This window comes from Chelonoidis abingdonii, chromosome 11 (genome assembly GCF_003597395.2).
Source record: "Chelonoidis abingdonii isolate Lonesome George chromosome 11, CheloAbing_2.0, whole genome shotgun sequence".
NCBI classification, from domain to species: Eukaryota; Metazoa; Chordata; order Testudines; family Testudinidae; genus Chelonoidis; species Chelonoidis abingdonii.
In genome coordinates this window covers 50,225,325-50,238,956 of record NC_133779.1, presented here as the reverse complement: position 1 = coordinate 50,238,956, position 13,632 = coordinate 50,225,325, and the positions used below count along the sequence as shown (strand labels likewise).

Genomic DNA, 13,632 nt, shown 5'->3' with positions numbered 1-13,632 from the left:
TTGCAAGGGCTAAGGGAGAGGGGGAGTGTGAAGCGGGGCTGGTTTGAGTTCTTGGTCCCCAGCTTCCCCGAGGCTCAGGAGGGGCATAGGAGAGAGGGCTGTCAGCTTGGCAGATGCCTGCCCTCATGGAACATGTCATATATGGGCCATGGTAAAATCATGTCAATGCCTTGCTGTGTTATACTATCAAACCACCTTCTTGTTCTTCCCATGGTCTTGGCCATGCTGCTCTGTAGGCAGCAGCAGGTGAGAATGTCATTGCACCTTGCAAGAAAGCCAATACAGTGCACTGTAATGCTGACACCTGCAGTTACCGCCTCACAGCATTGCAACACTATGCCAGAGTTTCGTTATGGTGGCTCATGAGTTTAGCAAGGCATGTTAAGGTTATAGCAGGGGTCAGCAACCTTTCAGGTGTGGGGTCCTGAGTCTTCATTTATTCACTCTAATTTAAGGTTTCACGTGCCAGTAATACATTTTAATGTTTGTAGGTCTCTATAAGTCTATAATATATAACTAAACTGTTGTATGTAAAGTAAATAAGCTTTTTAAAATGTTTAAGATGCTTCATTTAAAATTTAAATGCAGAGCCCCCTGGACCAATGGCCAGGACCCGGGCAGTGTGAGTGCCACTGAAAATCAGTTTGCGTGCCGCCTTCAGCACACGTGCCATAGGTTGCCTACCCCTTGGTTATAGTGTACACCCATCCAAACTCATCCCCTTGTATGAAGGTTCTCACGCTGCTTGTCACAAAGGACTTCCTAGTCACATGGGATTGGCTCATCATTTCTAGCTGCCAAATCACAGGAAGATATCTAAAAATACACTAAACACTTTCCCCAGTGAAAGACTGAGGACCTCTGAGGTGGGATCTTGGAAACAACCCTTTTGTTTTGTTTCTTGCTCTGAGTGCTAAATTTTATTTTATTTTTCCATTGGGGCAGCCAATATTATGTTGTCCAACTACTCTGTATTTTTATACAAATCACTTTTGTGGACTCTGGCACACAACACACAATAAAGGGTGTTACAAGATACTATATGTGTAAGATTGTCAGAAAAAGTATAATGTGAAAAACAGGACTGATCATATTCAGGTAAGCATTTGCAGAATCAGGGAAAGGAGGGTGTGAAAATTATATCTGCAAACTTAACTTCTACATTTCCCAACATGATTGCTTAAGAGGAACCTTAAAAAAACTGGAGAAAATTAAATGGAAACTCCATCAAAAAAACCTAAGTTTTTGACACAGCAAACACAGCAGAAGCAGCTGTACTCTCCCAGGACTCTGAGGACTTGTTTTTATTTTTTACTCTTATTTTGTCAGTGTAAAGAGGCCTGGAAGTGGGTGGAGATATGTTTACACTCATTTTAAGGCCCTTTACACTACAGAGCTGAATAATGGGACCATAGTATAAATGTGGATAAGGTTCTGAACCTCTACTGTTTCCAGAATAATCTACAAATGATGTATATGAATTCCATAATCCACATCCTTTGCTGCCAATCAACAGAGAGTTAAATAAAGGGAAGGAGAATGAAAATACTTGCAGCAGCAACTTTATTCTGGAATAAATTAGACCTAACTAAGGTTTTTCCCTATTTTCACAAGCACTGCCAACTAGGAGATTATAATTAGGGCACGGATACAAAATTTGAATCCACATCCCCCTGCGATCTGCAAAAATGGTCCATGGTTGTCTGCATTCACGGATGCGGATTTCTGCCGATATCCACGGATTTGCAGGGCTCTAATTAAAATAAGCAGTAAGCACTATTTAAAGGAATTGTTCATAAAAGGGAAAGCTAATTCTAAACTCTGAATTAATATAGTTTGCTTATGTTTGTGTCACGCAAGAACAGCAGGACAACATGCTAAAATGGTCACTTTATTGACAGATAGAAAGACACAACATGGCAACTGCTCAGAAACAGAGATTCTATAGTATGATGTCCTTCAGTCATGCCCTGGTGGAGAAGGGAGATCAGGCTCTATGGCCCATTCAGTCATTGGCCTCTCGGCTCAGACTAGCAATGAGGCGATCAGATCTGACGGTGTGTTCTGGGTTTGTTTTGTTTTTTGTTTTGTTTTTTTAAACCAAAGTCACTGGGCTGTTTCCGCAGGTATTGTAATTCTTTGGATTTAACAGCCTAGCCAGGGGTCCTGTCGATTCTTCCTCATTAGAAATGCAATCTTCCTGGCCATCTCTGTGTTATAAATCCGCCGGCACATCTCGTAGGTCTCCCTCTGCCTCTTGCGGCATGGTTTCTCATAGTACCGGCGCCGTCTGGCATCCTCAGTGATCCCATCCACTGTTAGAATTCTGAGGAAATTAATCGAGTGTCAGATTTTGCATTTCTCAAGGGCCTTACAGTTGAGCATAATCAAGAGCTTTACAAGCATACATTTGTTAAGTCTAAAGCACAGTGAAGTTAGTTGTCCACACAGGAAATCAGGGGAATGGAATCTAGAAGTCCTATCTCTCAGCCCCCTGCTCTCACCATCAATCCACACTCCCTCCCAGTCAATGGCACCAACAGGCGACTTCAGCACAATTGGCATAATTTATTAGGCAGCAAAAATAATGAACACTCCCAGCTGCCTCTCATTACAAATGATATCCTGTTTTGCAGATTCAAATTTGTCCGCAAACCTGATGTTTTCTAAACTGTTTATAGATTAACAACATCAGAAATGTCAAATCAGAAAAAAAAAGGTGATTTCAGCTAGAGAAAAGGGCCCCACGCAATTTTCAAATCTCCTGTATTAATCAGTATTTCCTGGGCCTCACTGAGAACTGTACGGAGGAAAATAAAATCCCTTTAAAACTTTGTTATAAAACTTTGTTATCAAACTATCTGGTAGCTGTGAAAAAATCATGGATTAGTGGGACTATGGCAGCTACCTCCATTGCTAGATTTTAGAGTCTCTTTTCTCTCTAGGCTGCAGGCTCATTCATGTGCTATTCAGCAGAGGGTAGTGGTGCAGAGAGATTAGAGATGGCTACATATAGTCTGACCCAGACATTGTGCAGGCAACAGAAAGACTCCCATTGACTTCAAGGGGCTTTGGATTAGGCCTCCCCAGTGCCTCACCACAGAGACTCAGCTACACAAAGGCCTTCTCAATAAGGCTGGCTTACATACATTTCACTGAATGCGACAAGTCTGTTTCAGCTGCATTCCTGTGCTAAGTTATTCACAGAAATGGTCTCAACAGCATTTCTGCTGCCAAGCTATCCATTATAAGCAAGCAGGACTGTGTCCTTCCCCATTCTGTAACTGAATAGGTGAGCCTTGCCCTACCAAAGTTTTCCTTGCCCGGTCAATTCTCGTTCCTCTTCTCTCACAGTAGGACTGCTACCAGTTCCGGTAGTGACTCTCAACCATTTCCCACGTATTTTAACAGAATAAGGGTTAAGAACTTGTAGCTAAAAGGTTCCCGACTGTGTAGCCCATAGGATTAAACCTGCTTGCTTATTTTATTTTATTATATCTATCTATATCTTTTCTTATAGTTTAAGTATTTGGTTTATTGTAATAGGCTCATAGATTTATATTAAAGTAAGTTTGGCTGTAATGCAAGGGACCTACAGGCCATATCCTATACGTTGAACTAAGGCAAAGTTAGCATATCTATGTCTGGGACCTTTCACCCAGATAGCAAGTCAACACCCACATATCTGTCTGAGATCTTTCACCGAGATAGATAAATAATGGAAGAATGGCACAGAGGGTTTCCAAGTCTGTGCACACCACAAGGAAAGAACCAAAATAACCTAAGATCAAAAATAACGTGTGTGCGTATGATCTAATGTCATTAATATGTATGTACATGTCCTCAACATGTACAAACATACTAGCCTATGGAGTATGTGTACCCTAACATTTTTTGTGGGTGAGGAATGAAGTTTGGGCATAGGAGGAAGGATTTCAGGCACTTGTGCCCTATAAAAGAGGTGATCCACCCTGCTAGAGGGCTCTATCTACGATGACTACTAGTATTAGTAGGCTGTACTTGGTTTTAATCAAACTTTCTGAGTTCCACGCGGACTAGGCTAAGCTTGGTTTCCCTAAGCTTTTGTTCTTAGTTTTGTTTAGCATATGCATATGCTTTTGTTCTTAGTTTTGTTTAGCATATGCATATGCTTTTGTTCTTAGTTTTGTTTAGCATATCTTGGAACTGTTTGCAATTGTCTTTGAGAACACATGGAGGATGGGTGAAGTCCCAGAAGACTAGAGAAGGGGAAACAAAGTGTCTTTAAAAAGGGGAATAAAGAGGACCTGGGGAATTATAGACCAGTCAGACAGACTTCAATACCTGGAAAGATATTGGAACAAATTATTAAACAATCAATCTGTGAGCACCTGAAGGATAGCCGAGTTATAAGGAACAGCCAGCATGAATTTGCCAAGAACAAATCATGCCAAATCTACTTAATTTCCTTCTTTGTCAGGGTCACTGGCCTAGCAGTTAGGGGAGAAGCAGTAGATGTGCTATATCTTGATTTTAGTAAGGCTTTTGATAGTCCCAAATCACATTCTCATAAGCAAACTAAGGACACGCAGTAGATGAAATTACTATAAGGTGGGTCCACAATAGTTTGAAAGATCATACTCAAAGAATAGTTAATTGTTCGCTGTCAAACTGGGAAGGCATATCCAGTGCGGTACCACAAAGGTCCATCCTGAGGCAGGTATTAGTCAATACTTTCATTAATAACTTAGATAATGAAGTGCAGTGTATGCTTGTAAAATTTGCAGATGACACCAAGCTGGGAGGAGTTGCAGACACTTTGGAGGCCAGGATTAGAATCCTGACAATTTGGAGAACTGGTCTGAATTCGACAAGATGAAATTAAATAAAGACAAGTGCAAAGTACTTCACTTAGGAAGGAAAAATCAAATGCACAGCTACAAAATGGGGAATAAGTGGCTGGGTGGTAGTACTGCTGAAAAGGATCTAGAGCAGGGGTTGGCAACCTTCCAGAAGAGGTGTGCCGAGTCTTCATTTATTCACTCTAATTTAAGGTTTCGCATGCCAGTAATACATTTTAATGTTTCTTAGAAGGTCCTTTCTATAAGTCTATAATATATAACTAAACTATTGTTGTATGTAAAGTAAATAAGGTTTCAGAATGTTTAAGAACTTCATTTAAAATAAATTAAAATGCAGAGGCCCCCAGACCGGTGGCCAGGACCCAGGCAGTGTGAGTGCCGCTGAAAATCAGCTTGTGTGCCGCCTTCAGCACCCACGCCATAGGTTGCCTATGCCTGATCTAGAGGTTATAGTGGATCACATACTGAATGAGAGTCAACAATGTGATGAAGTTGCAAAAAGAGGCTAATATCATTAACAGGAATGTCATATGTAAGACATGGGAGGTACTTGTCCTGTTCTACTCGGCGCTGGTGAGACCTCAGTTGGAGTCCAGTGTCCAGTTCTGGGTGCCACACTTTAGGAAAGATTGGCAAATTGGAGAGAATCCAAAGGAGAGCAACAAAAATGATAAAAGATTTAGAAAGCCTGATCTGTGAGGAAAGTTTAAAAAAAACAGGAGACGTTTAGTCTTGAGAGAAAGATGATTGAGGAGGACCTGATGATAATCTTCAAATGTGTTAAGACCTGTTATAAAGAGGACCCTGATCACTTGTTTTCCATGCCCACTGAAGGTGCGACAAATAGGCCTAATCTGCAGCAAAGGATATTGAGGTTAGATACTCAAAAAAACCTTAACTATAAGGATAGCTAAGCTCTGGAATAGGCTTCAAAGGAGGTTGTGGAATCCCATCACTGGCAGTTTTTAAGACCAGGTTGGACAAACCTGTCAGGGATGGTCTAGCACAGGGGGCTGGACTTGATGACTTCGAGATCCCTTCCAGCCCTACGTTTACATGAAAAACTACCAACAAGTGGAAAGAGTTGTTTCATGCATTCACCCCTTGCCTGCTAGTCAGAGAAAAACTAACCACAGATTGCACTTGCAGAACTATAGTGGGCTTTCTGATATGCCATGTCAGACTACAGGCACATTTAACAGCTTCAGATGAGGAGCAGGGTGATTTAGTGGTTGCTGGAAGGCCTTGATGCAAAGGCCAAGTTACTGACTTCATTGGATAACCTTTAACAAGACCCTTGGATCTCATCCAGTCCAGCTACTAAACTGTGTGAATACATATGCTGCATAAGAATTCAGTTCACATAAAATTGCCTGAGATCCATTTTGCCCATGGCTTAGGACACTGACAATAACTGTAGCATAGGAGAATATCTCCTCCTTCAGGCACTAGAGGAATTTATCTGCCACAGCTGTAAGTCAACGACAGGCTTAGATCTTGTCACATCAGACTCTGCGGCTTTTCCAAAGTAAGATCAGGAATAGTTGCTTCCTTTGCTTTCTCCTGCACACACTGGACATTGAGAGGAATTTTACAGAGAAGGGAAACAGAAGCAGAGAGATCGGGGAAGTCACTTGCCCCAGGTCATAGAGTAAATCTGGCAAAGCCAAGATGATAACCCAGACCTTCTGGCTCCCACACATGTGCAAAACCATCCTTCCTCCTCTGTCAGAGCAGTCACAGAATAACAGAAGTAAGAGAAGGACCTATTAAGCCACCCAGTCCATCTCTACACTGAGGTCCAACCACTTGTGGTTTGTGATGTTCAGTTTTACAACGTACTGCGTAAGGAGGCTTCTACCGCTTCCCAAAGGAGAGGAATCCATAGCCTAATATCACACTACTGGGAAGTTTTCCTTGAAATTCAGCCAGGATTTTCCTTTTCTTAATTTCAAACCATTACCTCTAGTTATTCCACCCTACTTAACTCCTCTCCTTCCTGGGTAGTTACATCTTTCAACTTACACCTTATTCCCCTTTTAGCCAAACTACACTTAAGATCACTTACACTACAAACACGAAACTTTTTCTCTTGCTTGTGTGGGAAGAAAAAGACATGTATAGGAACCATGTTTTAGCCTAAGTATCTTAAAGAGTTTAAACATGGTTTCCCAACATCTATATGACAATATGTTCTCATCTACGCAGGCAAGAATAAATCCTGTTCTAACACTGTTCACTGACAGCCATGCTTAGACATGGCTATTTTTAAAAGCACAGACAGGGCCTTAATCTTTCCTCCGAAATTGATCCCTCCACCTGCCTGATCATCTTTTGTTGCTCTTTATTCTTCAGGATTGAAGAAAATCAGAATGCACAATAGGGGGATTTCATCACTACCTAGAGAAAAGTGCTGTTTAGCTTCCTTTCATATAAAGTACTTGATGCATCTACTTGTGAATCTCTTATCAGCAAAGGGCACGTCAAGGGCTAATTCAGACAGAGCTTATACAGATTGAGCAACCTGCTGTACTGATGCTTGACCTATCCAGTAATACAGCCTTGATCAAACCTGTTACAGATTTTAAAGGGACACTGTCAATTACAGCAGCAAAGAGTCCTGTGGCACCTTATAGACTGACAGACATATTGGAGCATGAGTTTTTGTGGGTGAATACCCACTTCGTCGGATGCATGTCAATTACAGTAATTTAGGCCAGCAATTTAGGCATGTAAAGAAAAGATTTTACAAACCTGATTATTAACAACAGAGTTTTAATTACATTATTTAAAAAAAATCAATGAAAACCATTTTTTTGTTGAGATTTAACAATTTCCTTTTGGTGTTGAGAACTCAAACACTGCAACATCTCTGACAGGGCATGTGAATCAGAAAATGAAACTGATCAGAAAAATGTGAAATTGATTGGTTGGTTAGGTTTCATCGCCCAAACAAAATAAACCCAATAAAAAACCCCATCAGTAACAAAAATAATGACATAAGTTAGATTTTAAAACAACATTACTCTTGAGGTAACAAAAACAACAAGGAGTCTGGTGGCACCTTAAAGACTAACAGATTTATTTGGGCATAAGCTTTCATAGGTAACTTTCACTCCATGCATCTGAAGAAGTGAGGTTTTTTTACTCACGAAATCTTATGCCCAAATAAATCTGTTAGTCTTTAAGGTGCCACTGGACTCCTTGTTTTTGTGGATACAAACTAACACAGCTACCCCCAGATTTTTGAGGTAACAGAGTGTAAAGTACTGCTGGCATCACAAATAAAGAAATCTGCTTTTTAAAAAAATATTTTTTTAATCTGAGTTTCCCTTTAACAAAGTTCAGATTTGAATAGAAGCCTTTTTAGAGACTAAAGCATTCACATGGCAATGCACGCAGCCTATATGTCAGCAGATAACGTGTGTAAGATAAATAGTCTTCAATGGACTGAAAAACCCACCCACAAGTGTCCAGCATCCAATAAGACACAGCTCAGTTGTCTCTAGTTCCCCTCCTTGTCACAAAAGGGCAGCCAATCGGAAGGCAGCAAGTTTTTCTGCATCAAGCACTTGTTATGTAACATCGTGCTCTTAGTTAGTCCCACGGGAAAGGGCTGAGCAATACACATGTTCAGCTCACCAGCTGCACAGGCATTTTAAAAACGTGTTGCCCTTTGTACGGTTCTGAACAAACACTTATGGTGTAATTGCATTCCAATCTATATTTAAACCAACAACCATGATCTGCAAATCTGCTGGGCACAGAAACCAGAGAAGAAATACCAAGCCACACATTGTGTATACTGCTGTTAAAAAGGGGTGCAGCCAAGGATCTGAGGGCCAGAAACTGACCTGCAAATACGTTTTTTTTAAATGAGCTAATCAGTGCTGAATGGTTCCAACTGCAGCTGGTAATTAGGACCCCTGATCAGCCAGCTCCAACCGGGTTATGACCTGGCATGCACCGTGCTGCAATAGCACAGCAATCAAAGAAGCCCAGTGTAGCCTGGAGCCAGCCTATAGGGCACCATGTATACACTGGTTTGAAGTACAGAGCATAGCTTTGCAAAACTTGTTACATAAAGGGAGCCTTTGGACACAGAAGTACGTGACTTTGCAGAGCCATACCATGTTCTTAAACACCACATCCTGGACTCTAGTGTAATCCAACTCCGCATTTCAGCAAAGTTCTCAGTTTCACATCACCTGGGAGTGGTAGCTAGATAGAAAATCAGGACTATGGGGGAGACTTAAATAAAAGGCTTTAATATTTAGGAACATAATCCTATAATTAATAACCTTTTACATGTTACAGCACCTTTCAAATCCACAGGATATAAATGCACATTACAAACTACATGCATATAGCACCGCTGAAAGGCAGCCAGCTCTGGGGTGAAGGGAGCTGACCAACAGATACATGGCATACTGCAGAACAGGGCATAGCAAGGGAGAATAAAGGTTATACTCTGCCTTTGAAATAAAAGCAGCTGTCTCTTCTAAACTTCTTTATGACGATACAGAGCTGATCTCAAAACCACCCCCAGGTAAATGAAGTATTTACCTTACACAGCAGAAAAGAGGTTTTATGCTAAATAAACCCCAGGCCCAAAGTCCAATCTTTTCCAAAGACAGTCTCATTATCAGACGAGAGGGGAACACCACAAACAGAGAACCCTAACACACACATAACAATGTGCAAGAAATCACAATTTTAGTCATAACTCCTGGCCTCAAAACACTAGCCCAGGAGATCAAAGTATTTAACAGAAGCTGAAGCCTGTTGCCAGTGTTTGAATCAATGTCACAATGAAATTGAGAGCTAACCAAGAAAACATATTGCCCTTTTGGATTTTTAGTACTGAGGCCAGCAGAGGTCAGTATGATCACGAGACTGAAGAGTAAGTATAACATTGGCACACAGCACAAAACATTGTCTACCAGTTACCGCAGATTAGTAGATATCTGAATGAAGATACAAACACACATGCTAGTAAAGAAGGTAAAATCCCAAAGCAAGGCAATATTAAAATATACGTGCTGGGCTTATGGGACATTAGTGATCTGTCTACACTACACAGCTTGGCCATGTTGCTAAAAGTCGGGTAGTGTAAACACTGTCAGCACTTTTGCGGACAAAATACTTCCACTCCCTATGAGCGGGGGACTCGTTGTGGACAGGAGCACACTCCTGCTGAAACAAGCCATTTACACTGCCACTTGCAGCGATAAAATTTGCGTCTTTTGGGATGGAGGGCTTTTTTAAGCACCTATGAATCACAAAAGTTTTGTCCTTCAGCTGGCAGTGTAGACAAAGCTTTAGACAAGCTTCGCTATATTTGTGGCTCACTCATTCAGCCGTAGAAGAAGATACAATGCCCATGCTAGCAAGAGCCCTGGTCCCATTATTCTAGTGCAGTCTATATAGCCATATGCCTGCAATGAGGGACCCTCAAATACACAAACATGGACTCAGGGGAATCCCCAGAGGCAGAGTGGTGTAGTGGTTAGAGCAGATCACTGGGCATCAAATCTTCATACTGGTCTCAGCTCCACCACTGACCCTCTGACTCTCTCCTCAAGCAAGTCACTTCACACACACCCCCCACACTGTTTTCCCATCTGTAAAATGGGGATAAACCACCCATCTCATGGGGCAAGGAAAAGAACTGTAGGACTTAGTTAATGTTAGTTCCTCAGATGCAAGGTGCTAGAGAAAGACAAAGTATTATTATTATACAGCATGTTACATTTGCAGACATTGGTTAATCTACAGAAGGGAAGTACAGTATTTACATTTTGCAGATGGAGACACACAGATCTTGTCTCTCAAGCAGTGAGAGAGTTCTTGTCAAAGCCAGAAATTGATCACAGAACCCGGGCTCCTATGTTCAGGCCCGTTATTTACTGAGCTCTGACAATATACTTGGCAATGCACAAACACAGGAAAATTCCCTAGCAACTTACACTGTAAATCACATACACCAGGCTATGCCTCCTCTCTGATGGATGGAGAGCTACATACCCTCACTGTAGAGCACTGCCCAAGGAACTCACGTTAACCTGGAAGAATCAAATGATCGCCAGAGAATAATAAGGGAAAGGCAGTGAAAAAGACATTACATTCTAACCATGGTCCAGCCATGAGGTTTGACAATTTATCTTGAAATGAAAAGGCTTGGCGTAAATTAATATTTCTTTCCAAAGACAGAGTTCCCCACTCAACTAAGACCTCATCTAGATCTGATCAGCATTATCCTTAATGCCTTCCAGTGTTCCAAACAAAGGCATCCTACCACATGTATCCCAGACCTCATGGTCAGACAGATGTCCCTTCACTGTATCATTCGGAATAAGAAAGCAAGTGTCACAGTCCAATGTACAGACACTGCCCAGTGATCAAATACTGTATGATAAAACACTGAAGCATTTTAATCTGTTATTTCTGAGGAACAAGTAAAGGGGGTTAATAACACAGCAAGAAGTTTACTGTCCCTACACACTGGAGACCTTCGTTTCTACCACAGATACTGCAAGCTGAAGGTCTTATCTTGAATTCAGTTAGTGGCAGTTTGGGGTGCACAAGGAATGCAGGACCAAGCTGTAAGCCATTACACAAGTTACATCATTCTAATTTGCATGACAGCAATTTCTTCAAGAATTAAAAGTTCAGCTGAATTTCCACACTTCATTTCTCTTTGTTCTAAATTAAGCCTCCCACCTCTGTGCCATCCTTCATAGGCATGAACAACAATCATATTTTATCCTTCTCTGATGCTTTCCATCTTAGGATCTCAAAGCTTCCCAACACATCTGCAAGGTGGGCATTATCCTCATTTTCCATGTGGGAAGCTGAAGTGCAGAGAGAAGTGATTTTACCAAGGCCAGGCAGGACAGGTTTATCCAGATGATATATCAGTAGCTGATTAGGAAAATGAAGCCATGTTTCTAGTCCACAAAATCATCCTTCTTTCATACAATATGGAAAAGGCTTAGTGGACCATTTAGTACAATGTTTCTCAACCTTTTTGATACCAGGGGACTGGCTTACTGCCTTCCTAAACTGTGCCAGGGAGATCTCAGGGACTGGTTGTTGAAAAACTCTGATCTAGTACACCCCAATGCCAATACAGGATTACTTTCTCCAGTCCAGTTTTTAGTGGACTGTCCCTTCTAATTGAAACGAATGAGCTTCACTCAAATCCTGCTGAATGTCACAGTCCAAAATCTTGATATTAGCAAATACTTCCTAGTATTCAGCCAATATTTTCCTTTTCCTTAAATTATCACCCCAATTTTCTAGTTATAACCCATTTGTGCTGTTCTAAACTAGTCCTTCCACTCACTGGCATCTACACCTTTTAAATACATGCACATGTTTTTTGTGTCCGTCCCCCCTCAAATAATCAGTGTGAAATATTCATCCTTTCACAGGTCTACTGGCTTTAATCTATGCTAAATGTTACCTTTTCCCCTTGAAACGTAAAGTAATACAGATTTAAATTTAGTGATTTTAATTAACACGGAGTTGGGACACTCATTGTCATGTGACAAAATGAAAAGGTTAAGTGAAGCTGAGAGACTGTGGTTGCCCTGTGCATTTCACGTACACGATGAACCCAGGTTTGCTGAACTCCATTTCACTGAAGCTCAGTTATTATTAATTAGGACTAATGAGTTCTTCCCTTTGCTTGGGACCAGGACCTTTTGCAACGCCTAGGACCAGCCAGCTTGTTTCAGACTAGATAGAACAGCCTAACAGGATCATAGCCCTGTAAAGCCACTTAGGATTCTCTTCACTGCAGTTTAAAGTCAGGGAACAGAAAATGCACACTTACCAGAACTTGTTAAAGCCCCTCCACCCCTGATTTTTCTGTGTTCTCAAGTGTCACCACCCACTTCGGTCACAATCATTCAATTGACAGAAGCAAGAATAGAATCCAGACTCCTGACCCCCCAGGCCACTGCTCTAACCACTAGATCACATACAATTAAAACTATTACCACGTGTTAGAAATCTCCCTTCCCCAGCAGGGGTTGAGAATGTGATTTGCTCAAGTGTTTCTTTGCTCTAACAGTATGCAAAGAAAAACAAATCACAATTTATCTGAATGGAAGTAACCAACCAGAGACAAACCTAACAGTATTTGCCATAAACAAATACAGAGGACTCTTTGCTCATCAGTAAAATGCAGCCACTTCAGGAGTGGAGTCTGACAGCTGTTAATATTTACCTGTTTAGCGTCCTTACAGCAGCATCCACATTCCCATTCTGGACCATCACCGTTCTGGCAATAAATTTCAAGTGACGTGACATTGGGCGTAGCTGTTCCTGAAGAAGTTTAAATCACAGAGTTAGAGAGCTCTGTGCTACGTTTGTGGCTGCCACACAGATAACCTGCTCTTCGGGGAGGCCACTGAAGTGAAGTCTGAGATCTGAGGGGGAAAGAAGCCCCAAAACTTAAGCATAAGTAACAGATTTCTAAACAGACATTTCTTGTGCCTTTTCCAATTGATGTGTATGGTGCAGAGCAATTGATTTGTTTCTATCCCAAGGTCCTTTTCTTTAGTAAATTTTAACCAGCTCTCTTTTGACCCTATTAACAGCAAACTATCACACACCAGCAGAACTCTTGAAAATGCTACTAGATGTGCCCAGATTTCCTCTGGTCAGGCCTTGTTTGTCCTGTGCTGCACTGATCACATTTTTCATTACTATCCCCTTGAAGACATGCTCTAAAAGATAATAATTGTAAAGTAGGTAGGGGATTTGGGCTAGTCTGAGCATC

The 13,632-nt window shown here is 41.3% G+C and overlaps 1 protein-coding gene across 1 annotated transcript; it reads right to left on the bottom strand.

Moving 5' to 3' along the window:
* Nucleotides 1-1,878: 1,878 nt before the first annotated feature.
* MRPS21 (mitochondrial ribosomal protein S21) lies at nucleotides 1,879-13,316 on the bottom strand. The gene is made up of 2 exons (XM_032790136.2): nucleotides 13,078-13,316; nucleotides 1,879-2,326 (listed from the first exon to the last, which is right to left on the bottom strand). Exons 1-2 carry the CDS (start codon nucleotides 13,158-13,160, stop codon nucleotides 2,146-2,148), a joined length of 264 nt encoding a protein of 87 aa, XP_032646027.1. The 5' UTR covers nucleotides 13,161-13,316; the 3' UTR covers nucleotides 1,879-2,145.
* Between the last annotated feature and the right edge of the window lie 316 nt (nucleotides 13,317-13,632).

Excerpts from the sequence above, each read along its gene's own strand:
- MRPS21 (XM_032790136.2), bottom strand. The coding sequence starts at position 13,160 with ATGTCACGTCACTTGAAATTTATTGCCAGAACGGTGATGGTCCAGAAT. Across the intron at positions 2,327-13,077 it reads GCTGTAAGGACGCTAAACAG|AATTCTAACAGTGGATGGGA; the intron begins GTAAATATTAAC and ends TAATTTCCTCAG.